General features: G+C 40.2%; 1 protein-coding gene across 2 annotated transcripts in view; it reads left to right on the forward strand.

Moving 5' to 3' along the window:
- The first annotated feature begins 5,930 nt into the window (after positions 1-5,930).
- LOC129821357 (signal transducer and activator of transcription 4-like) overlaps positions 5,931-16,883 on the forward strand; it is a 29,321-nt gene continuing 18,368 nt past the window's right edge. For both annotated transcript variants that reach the window (XM_055878957.1, XM_055878958.1), the window contains exons 1-3: positions 5,931-6,500; positions 7,134-7,262; positions 8,117-8,252. In XM_055878957.1, the coding sequence (XP_055734932.1) occupies positions 6,475-6,500; positions 7,134-7,262; positions 8,117-8,252 (291 nt within the window). In that variant the 5' untranslated portion in view covers positions 5,931-6,474. The remainder of the gene's footprint in view (positions 6,501-7,133; positions 7,263-8,116; positions 8,253-16,883) is intronic.

Here is a 16,883-nt window from a genome sequence, read left to right on the forward strand (position 1 = left end):
CTTAATTCACACTGGATGGAGAGAACGTCACCATGAGCTGCCGTCACAATTTCAAAGAGATCCCATTGTGGTGTGGTACAGTTGGACAACCAGACGGCAAGAACTCATCATGGACTCGCTTTACCCAACCAAACTTGGGGGAGATCCTTGGGCGGGACATTGCTCAAAATTCATTGCAAATACTGCACAAGTGTTGAGACAGCAGATGCTGTTTTGCGTAAGATTAACATGACTTTGCTTTCTTCGTTGTTGTTGCTTGAAAATTAATCATTGTTCCACTGTGAATTAGTTATTATTTAACTAGGCAAGTCAGTTAAGAACAGATTTTTATTTACAATGACGGTCTAGGAACAGTGGAACAGCCTTGTTCAGGGGTAGAACGACAGATTTTTACCATGTCAACTCGGGGATTCAATCTAGCAACACTTTTGGTTACTGGCCCAACGCTCTAAACACTAGGCTACCTGCCGCCCCAAGTGTTGATGCCATAGACTTTCACTAGGCACTGTATATTTCAAAATTGAAATAAATGTCATTGCAGTAATTTATCATTTTTAGTGTTTTTCATGATGTACTAGTAGTAGCAGTAGTGTAGTTCATTAGATTACTTTAGTTTTCAGTGATGTTCTCTGATGTGTCTCTTCAGAGGTATCTGTCACAATGAAGGATACACTAATAATTTACTTTGCTTTACAATTTGTAAATATCAGTAAACTGTGTTAAGTATGTCGGTAGAGCATGTTGTGTGCAACGCCATGGAGGGTTCGATTCACGGGACCATGTCTTGCTGAATTATGGTATTTATATTTGTTTTGTCATTGTAAGAAGCTGTTACTGTGTTTCAACGCACATACTTTTTGTTTCATAGTTGTACAATGGCACTCCACAAATAAAATGTATTCAACACTTGAAATTCTGTATTTTTGTGTGGGAGGGAGTTTACATATACAGTACATAATAAAAACTCTTGTTTTAAGAATAATAATAATCGTATTCTGTTACCTAAGACCTTCATAAACACAATCAAGGGATTATTTGTCCAATAGCATATATGGAATTGATTTATTGGACTGTTAGAATGTCGATGTCCAAAAGACGTGTCATTGGCTCAAAGTAGGGTCCCTTGAGACCTAGAATTTCTGGAAGTTTGCTTTAAAACTGCAACAAATGATCTCCACCCCGTGCAAATTATTCTCTCCACCCCATGGTCAAATGTATAGAATTGCAGGAAATTAACTTTAAAACATAAAATCATTGTCAAGGGACAATTTAAACATCTCCACCTTTAAAAAATGATTATAGTTACATTTGACTGTTTTTGGTACAGTAGGCTTGTTATGATAGTTGTGTAAGGATCAACGCTGGTAGAGACAAGAAGCAGGTACAGGGAGTGAACATTTAATGGCAATGGACATGGAACAGGACAGGACAGCGTCTGGACATGAACACATAACATTAATGCAGACACAGGGAACAAATGGGAGCAGACAGTTATAGACAGGGCAATCAACAAAGGGAAGAAGTCCAGGTGAGTCCAATGAGCGCTGCTGTGCGTAATGATGGTGACAGGTGTGCGTAATGTGAGCGGACCAAGTAATTGGGCGTCACTCTAAAGCGGAAAGGTGGAATAAACGAGTCAGGAGTAGGTTTTCTTGATTGAACATAGTTCTCTATTGAGGGCATTTGGTCAACACAAACACTCCAACATAAACAATGAAAATCTCCCAAGGAAAAAACATACATCTTCTTCTCCAGATCAAACAGGAACATAATACAATTATCTTTAAACTACAACAAAAGTCACGGGATTGTCATCGTCTTAGTGGTTCTTCATGGATCGCTCCTCTGTCTCAGTGGGCATCTTCCAGAGATAGTTTTTCCCCCTTCTCTGCTGGTTCCATACTCTCTCTTATAGGGGAAGGAGAATATCTCATTAGTACCGTCAGCTGTGCTTAATTGCCTCTGGTTACCTTGTATCCCATGCCTTGTTGGGCTACTATCCGTGAGCCCAGCCTGCCCTCTGGTGGTCCTTCCACAGTAATGTAGGGCAGCCTGGCGCCCTCGAGCACCAGGGAGGGAGAGCAGGCGTGACAAGTTGCATATTTGGGAATATTTTGCTTATTGTGTTGACTCTCATCATTGACATGCATCCTTATTCTATTTGTTTTCAATCACTTTGTTGCTATTTTACAAGTATATGGTGAATTCTCTAAACTCAGTACAAAACTCCAAACTGCTAACACAGCATGTCTTATATCCAAAACCTTTTAATGTGCATTCATTTTGCATTTTCATTTTGGAGATAAATTTCCATTTCGATCCCATGTGTAATCAAAGTGATCATTGAAGACAACTTCCACAATCGTTGATGTAAAAAATGAATGTCTTGTTCAGATATAATTAAAATGTACAGTATCAGTCAAAAGTTTGGACACTGACAGAGTAACTCATTCAAGGGTTTTTCTTTATTTTACTTTATTTTATTTTATACATTGTAGACGAATAGTGAAGACATCACAACTATGAAATAACACATGGAATAATGTAGTAACCAAAAATGTGATAAACAAATCAAAATAGATTTGAGATTTGAGATTATTCAAAGTAGCCACCATTTGCCTTGATGACAGCTTTGCACACTCTTGGCATTCTCTCAACCAGCTTCATGAGGTAGTCACCTGGGATGCATTTCAATTAACAGGTGTGCCTTGTTAAAAGATAATTTGTGAAATTTCTTTCCTTCTTAATGCATTTGAGCCAATCAGTTGTGTTGTGACAAGGTAGGGGTGGTATACAGAAGATAGCCCTATTTTGTAAAAGACCAAGTCCATATCATGGCAAGAACACCTCAAATAAGCAAAGGGAAACAACAGTCCATCATTACTTTAAGACATGGTCAGTCAATCCGGAAAATGTCAAGAACTTTTAAATTCTTCAAGTGCAGTCCTAAAAACCATCTAGCGCTATGATGAAACTGGCTCTCATTAGGACATAAACAGGAAAGGAAGACCCAGAGTTACCTCTGCTGCAGAGGACAAGTTCATTAGAGTTACCAGCCTCAGAAATTGCAGCCCAAATAAATGCTTCATAGAATTCAAGTAACAGACACATCTCAACATCAACTGTGCAGATGAGACTGTGAATCAAGGCTTCATGGTCGAATTGCTGCAAAGAAACCACTACTAAAGGACACCAAGAAGAAGAAGAGACTTGCTTGGGCCAAGAAACACGAGCAATAGACATTAGAACGGTGGAAATCTGTCCTTTGATTTGAGATTTTTGGCTCTAACCGCCGTGTCTTTGTGAGACGCAGAGTAGGTGAACGGATGATCTCCGCATGTCTGGTTCCGACCGTGAAGCATGGAGGAGGTGTGATGGTGTGTGGGTGCTTTGTTTGTGACATGGTCGGTGATTTATTTAGAATCCAAGGCACACTTAACCAGCATGGCTACCACAGCATTCTGCAGCGATACGCCATCCTATCTGGTTTGCATTTGGTGGAATTATCATTTGTTTTTCACCAGGACAATTACCCAACACACCTCCAGGCTGTGTAAGGGCTATTTGATCAAGAAGGAGAATGATGGAGTGCTGCATCAGATGACCTGGCCTCCACAATCACATAACCTTAACCCAATTGAGATGGTTTAGGATGAGTTGGACTGCATAGTGAAGGAAAAGCAGCTAACAAGTGCTCAGCATATGTGGTAACTCCTTCAAGACTGTTGAAAAAGCATTCCAGGTGAAGCTGTTTGAGAGAATGCCAAGAGTGTGCAAAGCTGTCTTCAAGGCAATGGGTGGCTACTTTGAAGAATCTCAAATATAATATATATATTGTTTTGTTTAACACTTTTTTGGTTTCTACATGATTCCATATGTGTTATTTCATCGTTTTGATGTCTTAACTATTATTCTACAATGTAGAAAATAGTAAAAATAAAGAAAAACCCTTGAATGAGTAGGTGTGTCCAAACTTTTGACTGATACTGTACATTTTACAGGCACAGTCTATTTTACAATAGTTATATTTGGTTTGTTTTTACTCCTGTCCTTCCTCTAACCTCAACCTCTCCCATCTCTTTCTTTCACAACATTTCTGAACCTATACATTTTACGTACACAGTATGCTTTACATGAATTATCTTGTTGTTATTAGTTATTATTCCCAACCTTCAGCTCCATTCAACCCCTCCCATATGTCTCTTAACACCATCCATATTGGATTTCTATTTGCCATATATTTTCAACTGTGCTGTGATGTTTCACCAAAGTTCTGAACCTTTCTATTCTCATAATTTCTACAGATTGTAAATTAAAAATTCAACATTTTCTTAAAAGTATTATTATATTATTGATCGATTGACTATGACTTTTCAGATCACCCAGTAGTGCTATCTGCAGAGTTGGCTCCAGGTGAAGGTTGCAATTCTTCAGCCATTCCTGGACATGTGACCAAAAACAAGCTACATATGGACAGCACCAAAACAAATGATCTAATGATTCTTTCTATTTGCAGCAAAATTTGCAGAGCTGGGAATGTTGTATCCCCAATATATATAACACTCTATTGGTTGCAATAATTTTTCATAATAATTTACATAGAAAAATTATACATTTTGAATCCGGTGTTATTTTGCGTATCAGTTCATAAACCATGTGCTGTGGAATCGGTATGTTGAAAATCTCTTCCCAACTATTTTGCAATCTATATGAATGGAGTGTTTCTGTATAGGGAACAGCATTCAATTGTTGGTCCTTAAATGAAACTGGTATACTTTTTTATTTATCACAATTTTCTTTAACCAATTATGGTCGTTAAGGCAGGGCCGACAGACATGTTCCCTACTTTTTCCCCCTTCCACTTCCCTCTTCCATTTCTGCGGTAATGCTGCAATTAGTTGGTTGTAATTTTGGGTAGAGCAGACGTTTCCATAGAGCAGACATTTCCATATATTTTTGTAAGCTACATGTGTGACAACTCCACCAGTCCAATTTATGATATCATTTACAAACATTCTTCCTTTTTCAAAATTAAAAAAATAAATAATCTATTAGTATGTTTGAGTTTAACCACAATATTTTGTTGTATTGTTTGTTATGGTTTTTTCTGGTGGATAAAATTGAAATTGCAACCAACTTTCTGTGGCTTGTTTTAAAATATCGATATTTGGGAGATGATTTCCTTTCCACATAACTGAAAGTCCGAGGTTGTAATCTGAATAAAGGGAAAAAGCCCTTTCTTGAACATAGGGTGAGACATTCTTACTAATTTGCTAGAGAACCAGTTCGGATTCAAATACAACTGCTTTTATGACTGAAGACTTTAGTGATAGGTGTAATGCTTTAATATGTAAGAATTTCTGCCCTCCGAATTCATATTCATTATATAAATAGGCACGTTTAATTTTGTCTGGCTTGCCGTTCCAAATCAAATTGAATATTGTTTCCTCACATAATTTAAGTAACTTCGCTAGCTGTAGGCAAGATCATAAGAAAACAGATAAACTGGGATATGATTAAAGAGTTAATCAGGGTGATTTTTCCACAAATATACAGGTATTTTCCTATCCATGGTAGCAAGATCTTATCTATTTTTGCTAACTTTCTATTAAAATGTATTGGAGTGAGAATTTATTTATTTTGGGATATGTTTACTGAGTATGTCCACATCACCATCAGACCATTTTATTGGTAAACTGCACGGTAATGTAAAAGTTGTGTTTTTTAGTGATCCAATACTAATATATTACACTTATCATGATTTGGTTGTAATCCAGAGGTTAGAAAAATTATCTAGATCCTCTATGAGGCTGTAGAGGGATCCAAATTGTGGATTTAAAAGAAAACATTAATCATCAGCATACAATGACACCTTTATTTTTAACTCGAAGAATAATGATTTGTGTAAAGCTAATAGTTACAAGCATTGCTGATGATCCACACACGCCCACTTCCAGAAACACTCCATTCGGTTAGTTAGCTCGCTAACGTTAGCTAGGCTACGGGTGAAGATTAATGTTAAGTTTAGGAGTTAGGTTAAAGGGTTAAGGTTAGGTAAAGGGTTTTCTAAAAGAGTTAAGGTTAGGGTTAGCTAACATGCTAAGTAGTTGCAAAGTAACTAAAAAGTAGTAAGTAGTTGAAAAGTCGCTAATTAGCTAAATTGCTAAAGTTGACCGTGATAAGATTTGAACTCTCAACCTTTGGGTTGCTAAACATTTTTGTTATACAAATATCCGTACACCTGTCTTTTCGCAATCATATGAAATCTAACACATCATAAGAAACGGGTTTAAGTACAGAATAATACGAAATGCTCTGAGACCAGGTTGTGTGGGAGGAAGATGACAAAACCTGTAGGGCAGGCCTATTACGTGACGATCATCGTAAAAGAAGTCTGGTCGGAATTCACGAAGGCTTCAGGAGGAAACAACTGAAAAACAATCTCATGACTTGTGTACGGTGGATATTTATGTGATGGAGCACCGAGTCGAAAGTCACAGGTAAGCTTTCACAAACAGTGACGTCTCACAAACAATTATGTTTTGATAGTCAATGACTACAGTATACATTTTTTTTTATCCTGGTCTGCTACAGAAATAAAGGTAAGAAAAGCTAATGCTGCTGTAAAATGTGAATTACAAGAAGTCGGAAGTGATGGTAACACTGCTGATACTCGCTGTTTGTTTGTTTGTTACCTATGCATAGTAACTTTGCGTCCATCTACATGTACAGATTACCTCAACTAGCCTGTACCCCTGCACACTGACTCGGTACCGGTGCCCCCTGTATATAGCCTCGTTATTCTTATTGTGTTACTTTTTATTTTGGCCTACTTGGTAAATATTTTATTCTCCTTGAACTGGCTTGTAAGTAAGCATTTCACGGTAAAGTCTACACTTGTTGAATTCGGCCCATGTGGCAAATACAGTTTTGATTTGATACGTAAATGAAACACAATATGCAGCACAGTTTTATAATGTGTAGACTGTTCAAAAAGAGCACAATCATAAACTATTACTTATCTGGACAAAAATGAGCTTAATTCTAAAAGCACTGCTCCTTCAATGACCCTCTCAGAAGTGTAATTTATTTTTGCGTTTTTAATATGCTTTTGTGTTGGCATCATACCACAGAATGAGTCAATGGAAACAAATTCAACAGCTCGAGTTCAAATACCTGGAGCAGGTGGACTACCTTTATGATGACAGCTTCCCTATGGGGATTCGGCAGGTGTTTTCTGACTGGATTGAAAGCCAGGACTGGTGAGTGTATCTACGGGTGTCTGTGAATGTGTGTTTGCACACATGTATGCATTTGGTTTGGAGTGTTAAAATACTACACTACAACACTGGAATACTGTGTCTTAATCTCAATAGGTGCATTAACTGGGCTGTGTGCAATATTTATTTTTTGATGGGTACTTTACAAATATTATCAGGTCCCACAGCTATGTCCCTGATATCTGTTTTTAAAATGTCTGTTTGTACATAATGTTTTCATGTTTTATATGTTCACCCGGGGAGACTGCAGCTGTAAATTATGTCAGCTAAATCTGGTGCAAAACATCACCTTTTTATACCCCCCCACCAAGGTGTCGAAAGTGTTCCACAGGGATGCTGGCCCATATTGACTCCAATGCTTCCCACAGTTGTGTCAAGTTGGCTGGATATCCTTTGGGTGGTGGACCATTCTTGATACACATGGGAAACTGTTGCGTGTGAAACTCAGCAGCGTTGCAGTTCTTGACACAAACCGGTGTGCCTGGCACCTACTACCATAACCTGTTCAAAGGCACTTAAATCTTTTGTCTTGCCCATTCACCCTCTGAATGGCACATATACACAATCCATGTCTCAATTGCTTAAAAATCCCTCAATAACCTGTCTCCTCCCCTTCGTCTACACTGATTTGAAGTTGATTTAACAAGTGACATTAATATGGGAATTATAGCTTTCATCTGGATTCACCTGGTCAGTCTATGTCATGGAAAGGATTAGGTGTTTCGTGATGTTTTGAATACTCAATGTATCTTCTACATGTTCTTATTAATCACATTTGGATTAAACATGGTGAAATTGGATACAAAGCTAAGAGAAAGTGTATGTGCCTTTTTCAGGGATATGGCCGCAAACCACGAGTCCATGGCGACAGTTCTCCTCAGCAATCTCCTGTCTCAGTTGGACAGGCAGTATTCTCAGGAACAGAACTTCCTACAAAGACACAACCTGAAGAACATCAACAAGCAGTTGCAGGTGCCACAACAACCTCCCTTACAATACCATACACCCAGGGCAAAAACAACCCAAAAAATAATTGGTAGCACTGGTGCTTCCAACTTAAAATTAGGCGCACAACATAACATTCAGCAGCATCAGAAAAGCGGATTTGTACATTGATTTAGATAAAGCCTTTATTGGTCCTATATGAATTCTAGATACATTTTGAAGCACATGCTGTGCCCTAGAAACGAATAACCCTTCAAATACATTGTTATTATAAAAAGCTAAAATGTTGATACAAATACCTGCATGCTGAAATCCACTGTTCCGATTAGTTTACACTTAAAAACAGTTCGGTAGCGATGAGGTTTGTGCAGTAGGCAATAAGCCCAATACATTATCACTGCATATTGTCTATGCTTGAAATGCCCTGCCAATGTTGTTGGCAAGGTAGTTTTTTAATTCTTTCAAAACTTGAGGTATATGATCACACCGGTAATGGCTCCATTGTATTACTTGAGTGAGCATACATGTAAATAATTATTATAAAAAAATGTTTTACTGGACTGATAGTGCCTGCATCTGATGGTCAGGTTCAGCGGATGGGGGGAGAGAGCAGCAGAGGGTCCGCCTCTCACCATCCCTCCATTAATAATAACAATACAAGCCTACACTCAACTACTCATTCATTGCAGTTCTGGTTGAAGTGCGAGTACAGGAAGCACATTTTATGGCTTCAAAAAGTGTTGACGGTGCTGAATAAAAACAAAAGATGAACTCACTCATTAAAAACAGCAGCTATTTGCTCTATTCGTTGACGGTCTCTCTAGTCATAGTTTTAAAAGTTGAGAAATCTCACAGTATAAAGTTTGCTAGTGTAACGGATGTGAAATGGCTAGCTAGTTAGCGGGTACGCGCTAGTAGCATTTCAATCAGTTACGTCACTTGCTCTGAGACTTTAAGTAGGGTTGCCCCTTGCTCTGCAAGGGCCGCGGTTTTTGTGGAGCGATGGGTAACGCTGCTTCGTGGGTGACCGTTGTTGATGTGTGCAGAAGGTCCCTGGTTCGCGCCCGTGTCGGGGCGAGGGAACGCCGTAAAGTTATACTGTTACATTGATGCTGTTGACCCGGATCACTGGTTGCTGCGGAAAAGGAGGAGGTTGAAAGGGGGGTGAGTGTAACGGATGTGAAATGGCTAGCTAGTTAGCGGGTGCGCGCTAGTAGCATTTCAATCAGTTACGTCACTTGCTCTGAGACATTAAGTAGGGTTGCCCCTTGCGGCTTTTGTGGAGCGATGGGTAACGCTGCTTCGTGGGTGACTGTTGTTGATGTGTGCAGAGGGTCCCTGGTTCGCGCCTGTGTCGGGGCGAGGGGACGGTTTAAAGTTATACTGTGACACTGTGTGCTCGAGGAAGCTGCAGACACTAATTTGAGCTAATTGATTGGCCAGCCGTAGGCCTGTAAGTGCAACTGATTGCTGTGTCCGGGACCGTGGTGTGTGGCAGCGGTACAGCGAAGCCTAATTGTAGCAAGAATTACCCTGGGTGATATATTTTTGTAGTCCCACTAGTACTCTCAAAATAAAATTCCAGGTCGCACAGCAAATGACTTAGGAGCATATGCGACCAAAATGGTCGTACTTTAGAGCCCTGCATACACCTAACCTAGTTAAAACCCGACTGAATGCTGCGCTAAATCAGTTTGCCAGCCTACCATACACCATGCATATCCAACATTGATAAGTCTCTCCTTGAAATTGATACATTCAAGGATTGAGGTGATTTAGTACAACCTAGGGCTGTTGCGGTGACTGTATTACCGCCACACCCCGGCGTTTACGAGGCAGTCAAATTCCACAAATTCCACGTGACCCTTCAGTCACGGTAATTAGGCTTCTCCAACCTCTGATGCTGCTGATGGTTTTTGCAGTTCGTTCCAGTCATTGGCAGCAGAGAACTGGAAGGAAAGACGACCAAAGGAGGAATTGGCTTTGGGGGTGACCAGTGAGATATACCTGCTGGAGCGCGTGCTACGAGCGGGTGCTGCTATGGTGACCAGTGAGCTGAGATAAGGCGGGGCTTTACCTAGCAGAGACTTGTAGATAACCGGTAGCCAGTGGCTTTGGTGACGAGTATGAAGCCAGGGCCAACCAACGAGACTGTACAGGTCGCAATGGTGGGTAGTGTATGGGGCTTTGGTGACAAAACGGATGGTACTGTGATAGACTGCATCCAGTTTGTTGAGTAGAGTGTTGGAGGCTATTTTATAGATGACATCCATGAAGTCGAGGTATTGGTAGGATGGTCAGTTTTACGAGGGTATGTTTGGCAGCATGAGTGAAGGATGCTTTGTTGCGATATAGGAAGCCGATTCTAGATTTCATTTTGGATTGGAGATGCTTAATGTGAGTCTGGAAGGAGAGTTTACAGTCTAACCAGACACCTAGGTATTTGTAGTTGTCCACGTATTCTAAGTCGGAGCCGTCCAGAGTAGTGATGCTGGGCGTGCGGGCAATGATCGGTTGAATAGCATGCATTTAGTTTTACTTGCGTTTAAGAGCAGTTGGAGGCCACGGAAGGAGAGTTGTATGGCATTGAAGCTCGTCTGGAGGTTAGTTAACACAGTGTCCAAAGAGGGGCCAGAAGTATACAGAATGGAAGGATCTTGTGGAAGGATGAAATGGTATGAATAAATTAATCAAAATAACATTTTTTTATCAAAATATGTTGATCATTATTTTAACATGTTGGTAACCCATTGTATAAAAGCAATAATGCCCTTTATTTCTTGCAGAGAATAGAATAGGTCAACTTTTGTACTATGGGGGATAGTAGATTCATAGGATAGTACTTTTGCTGTTTGTTAGGCCTACTCATCTTGTTGGCTGACAAAGTAAATGTGGACACTTTTTCCAATATCTTCAATATGCATCTTGGAATTGGATAAGGACGTGAGCAGTTGCCTCCCCGATGTGTCTGTCTTCACTTGTAGCCTGCGAGAAAGACCTGATCACGTGATGGAGTGCGCAGCACTCGAGGAGAAGGGCACAACAGCCACTGGCCACAAAAGGCATGTTTTTTTTGTTTTTTTTAGGGTGCATTACGGCCACACAAAGGAGATGCCGCTGTGAAATTCTAGGCATTATCAAGTGCTTGTCAAATTGTGAATGAGAGACTGATGTAGTGTGTACACCCTGTGCAAAAAAACAAAGCAGAGCTCATGTCTTTCTAGCACCTTTTTTCAAATCATCATGCAGACTTACAATGTATTAAAAATCTAAACATATAGCCCAACATTTGTAGGACAATTAAAGTTACATTAATAACTCTAAATTAAGCATATAAGAATACCTATTTCTTAACCGCTCAACACAGAATAGTCACATGTGCACACTCCCTCAAATCGTTTGGCGAAAACATGCTATTTTATTCAGCTTTGTTCAATTGTATTCTTCCTACTATAAAATAATGCCACGGAATTCTAAGCAAATCTTGTCTGCTAAATGAACTAGTGTAGCCCACAGCCATTTGGCATAGGCAGATCAGGACCTAACATAAGGACAACTCAGAGTATGCTATTCTGTTCTTCTGAAATAGACTACATTTTCTTATCATGCTTCTTTAGACCGGTCTAAAATTAATGGATTTATTAGACTTTTTCAAATGTAGATGTTTTCCGAAGATCAGCATCAGTGGCTTGTAAATATTGTATCAGCCATCTAAATATTGTAGTTATCAGATTACGTGCCCAGGGGCTTCGACCCCGAGAGGATCCCCATTAACTCAGGTATCATAACAGACATAAGACATGGCAAAATGTGTAGAATTGCAGGGAATGAGCTTTAAAACGGCAAAATGTTCTCTCCGCCAACAAGAGGGGTAGGAACGGTTTGAACAGTTTGATTCGCATAGGTTGAGTTTGTTACTAAGCTGATAAACAACAATATCCATCCAGACCTTTGCCATCTAGGGGATGTGTGACCAGACCTTTTCAAATAGTAGTTGATTAACCGTGGACTACACGGTGCCACTCCCCATTAGTAGGGAGTTATGGGTTGGTTGTACTAGGTCTGGTGGTCACAATTGTCAGCCGGTGATTGTCAAGCAAATAACTGTCGGTCTCACGGTAATTGACCATTAATTAACAAACACATTTAGCATCTCCTGGCTTCCACACATGGCCTGGCCTACAAGCCTAACTAACCCATCTAGCTAACATGGCCAGTAGTTGATAAAGTGGACATTTCTGATAGGTAAATTATATCTAAGGTCTGTCAGTGAATGACATAACAAGAGGAAAACTGCCCATGCCCTACCAAATTTCGAAATGGATCCTTGTGCATTCTACTATTTCAACTCTCAGCAGCAGTAAGTAAAAGGGATACTTCAGGATTTTGGCAATGAAGCCCTTTATCTACTTCCCCAGAGTCAGATGAACTCATGGATACCATTTTTATGTTTCTGCATGCAGTTTGAAGGAAGTTGCTGTCTAGCGTAATGGCTGGAAGTCTATAGGAACAGCTGTGCCAACGCTAGTAAGCACTGGCTCTCAAAACCTCCTCTAACTTACTTCATACTGGATGTAGAGACATACAAATGGTATCCATTAGTCCATCTGACTCTGGGGAAGTACACCACATTACCGAAAGTATGTGGATACCTGTTCGTCGAACACCTCATTGCAAAATCATGGGCATTAATATGGAGTTGGTCCCCCCCTTTGCTGCTATAACAGCCTCCACTCTTCTGGGAAGGCTTTCCAGTAGTTGTTGGAACATTTGCTGCGGGGACTTGCTTCCATTCAGCCATGAGCATTAATGAGGTCGGGCACTGATGTTGGGCGATTAGGCCTGGCTTGCTGACTGCGTTCCAATTCATCCCAAAGGGGTTAAGGTCAGGGCTCTGTGCAAGCCAGTCAAGTTATTCCACACCGATCTCGACAAAACCAGTTCGGTACGGACCTCGCTTTGTGCACGGGGGCATTGTCATGCTGAAACAAGAAAGGACCTTCCCCAAACTGTTGCCACAAAGTGGAAGGCTCAGAATCGTCTAGATTCGTCTAGAATCGTTCTAGACTCTAGAACATCAGATTTCCCTTCACTGGAAAGATTTTTACACGCTTCAGCACTCTGTGGTCCCATTCTGTGAGCTTGTGGCCTAAAATTTCGCGGCTGAGCCCTTGTTGCTCCTAGACGTTTCCACTTCACAATAACAGCACTTACAGTTGACCGGGGCAGCTCTAGCAGGGCAGAAATTTGACAAACTGACCTGTTGGAAAGGTGTTTCAACATATGCTACGACGGTTCCACGTTGAAAGTAATTTGAGCTCTTCAGTAAGACCATTATACTGCCAATGTTTGTCTATGGAGATTGACATGGCTGTGTGCTTGAGTCTATACACCTGTCAGCAACGGGTGTGGATGAAATAGCTGAATCCACTAATTTGAAGGGGTGTCTACATACTTTTGTGTATGTATAAGTATTAAAAGCCTGACTGAGTTCCAAAAAAGCAAAATTCTGGTTCCGGATCCAGACAGTGGTCCACTAGTTGAATATGATTGGAGTAGTCTGTTAGTGTGTGTGTTCATTATGGATAGGGAAGTGAAAGACAATAGATGTCTTTTTTTTGTAGCTTTAGGGATTGGCTTACACGTGTATTGGTCTTCCTCATACTGAGTATTCTTTCACTGATAAGTGTTGTCCCAGTCATAATTTGACCTCTTACCCTATTGAGGCGAATCAAAGAAACATGTTCGGAGAGCTTGCTGAGCTCTCAGGACATTGACTATATTTAGTATATTTAAGTAGTAATCTAAGTAGTATGTTTTAGAATCTCTGAGCATTGTACCTTAAAACACTAACAGGAATAGAAAATGGCTGTTTGAGGTTGATGGGCATGGGGCCATGTTTCTGTGTTTACACTAACTGATGTAGGGAAGACATACCTCAGCAGAACCTTGTGGTTGCCACTTCCATTTCATGTGTGTGCAGATCGTGTTATGCTTCTCAGAGGTAGTAGAAGCACGAACATCGAGAGGTTTGACTTGGGGGTGGTGCTTGGCGATGTGCATTTTGTTGTTTAGGTGTAATGTCTATGACGCACAGAGGACAGGCGGAAAATATCTCTTTCCAGACAATTTGTGCTGAGTGTTCCTTGACGGTATACAAGCACTGTTTGGGGTCTGTTCTTTTGAACTCAGTCAATTTAGGGAATTCTATGGAAATGCATTTTATGAATCGAAAAAACCCTTCCCCAATGTTTCATACCTGAATTGCATTTTGTTGTGATGGCATTGACCCACTGAATGAAGAATACATTCAACCCACTATGCAAATCTATTAGTACTGGAAATCAAGATTGCAGCGCTTATGTCTCATCTAAAGCTATACTCTTAGAGAAAAAAGGTTACAAAATGGTTCAGCAGTCCCCATAAGAGAATCATTGACAATAAAAAAAAAAATTTGTTGATTTGAGTCATTTAGCAGATGCTCTTATCCAGAGCGACTTATGGGAGCAATTAGGGTTATGTGCCAGATATTTCACCTAGACCGCTCGGGGATTCAAACCAGCAAAATCTTGGCTACTGGCCCAATGCTCTAAACCATTAGGCTACCTGCCTCCCAAGCCAAGTTCCAGGTAAAACCCTTTTTGCTTCTAGTTAGAACCCTCTCTGAAAACCTAAAGGATTCTTCAAAGGGTTCTCCTACGGGGACAGCCAAATAACCCTTTTTAGGTTGTAGATAGCCTTTCATACACTCTTAGAGCCAAACACTCAGCACCTATTTTTCTAAGGGGATTTCTCTTGATCAGCTAACAAAGTCAGAGGGATGCTAGATGGGGGTTTTACTGTCTTTCTCTTAATACAGTAGGCTGAATTACACTGTTGAGCTGACGTTGTTTGTTTGTGCTGTAGTTGTCATTGTGATGATTTAAAGGGTATCGTGTGGGTTTTCAAGACTGAATCACCCTCCTGTCATTGGTCACAGACAACGACTGAAAGAGAAATCAGGTTTCACATGTTCACATCAAAACTTTCCGTTTTGTCACAGATGCCTTGAGAGAATCTGCGGCATTTTGCAAAACCAGATAAAATATGGCAAGGCGTTTGAGACACGTTTTGTACAGAACTGGGTTCAGAGACCGCTAAAGCTAACGAATGGAACAAATTAAGGGGTACAGAGGGCAAGTCCATTCATGGTTTTGTTCGTTAGGATACACTGTAGCAAAACAAGCATTTCATATTGAATAAGTTCAGCTAATACCTCCCTGTTTCCCTCTTTCTTACATTTTGTGCCTAATGAACACGGCCCATGTAGGCCTGGTCTTTTTACAGTAAATGTCTCCTTGTTCGCACTGTCATAGTAGACTTTTGTTTTTGCTGATGGCAGACCTGATACTTGGAATTATTCTAATCAAAGACCATTTTAGACTTCCTCAAAACAATCAAACATTATTACTTAATTACTGCAGTAAAGGGGCTTGTCAACGGTCTAAGCCACAGCATTTTATAGCAAAGTCCATCCTCTTGAATGTTCATGACATTTCACAGATAAGAGAATGTATACAAAGGTACATTATGCTCTCATGCAACACACATCAAGATTTACATGGCACCAAATATCTGTCTCTAGTTCATTTACTGCTTGCTTATACAGGAATACTAATGCAACAGACACTACTAGGTCCTTTCCTTTAAAAAAAACTGGAGGTTGGGTCTCCCTGGCACCGACAGACAGGCACACACACTAATCATGGAATGTTGTCTTATCACCAAGCCATCATAAATCTACTGTCAATGTTAAATCTGAGGCTTCTCTCTCTTCCCACCGACACATGAGAGTTCTAAGAACTCTGTTCTGTTGCCTCTACAAATTGTTTAAAAAAAAGTGAGTACTATTATAGGATTACATTCTTATATAAGAGGAATGTGATTACCATGTTGTAATTCTACGACACGGTGGAGAGCAATGACAGTACAGTGGGTTCAGGTTACTCAAGGATGTACAGTGTCTGGGAAAAACCCCTTTGAAGTTAAATATTTCCTTATTGGGCAATACACTATACATTCTAAGGAGAAAGTAGGACAACACTAAAAGGCTCTTCATGCTCCACAATTGCGTCACACCCTCCGTACAGAGCCTCCGGACTGTATTTCCAGATCAAGCAGAGACAGAGACCCACTGGGCACACCACGTCATTTCAACACGAATAATATTTGGTTGAGTCGTTGATCAATGAGATTACAACCTATATTCACCCACTCGAAAGGACAGCCAAAAGTTAGTTGAATTTCCAATGTGCTATCACCATGCTTTCAACCATCTTTAAAAGGACAAGCAAATTCCAATGGAAAAACAATGTCAGATTTTTTGGCTTAGTTTTAGACACCCAAATGTCTAAAACTGAGCTTTTGCCCATTTAAAAAAAAAAAAAAAAAAAAAAAAAAGCACATCAAAGTTCAAATGGGAATACGATGTCAGATATGTTGTTTATTTATACAACAGATTGTGTTGTCCACTGTGCTTAATCTAATAGCAGAACCAAATGACCAGGATTGCAGTTGAGATTACGTTAAAAGTACATGGTGCAAGTGATCAATGCCGTTCCAGATTCTACGCATATTACAGCAATTGTGAAGATCTCCACAGACCTGCGACACTCTGCA

Source organism: Salvelinus fontinalis, chromosome 23 (genome assembly GCF_029448725.1).
Source record: "Salvelinus fontinalis isolate EN_2023a chromosome 23, ASM2944872v1, whole genome shotgun sequence".
Classification (NCBI taxonomy): domain Eukaryota; kingdom Metazoa; phylum Chordata; class Actinopteri; order Salmoniformes; family Salmonidae; genus Salvelinus; species Salvelinus fontinalis.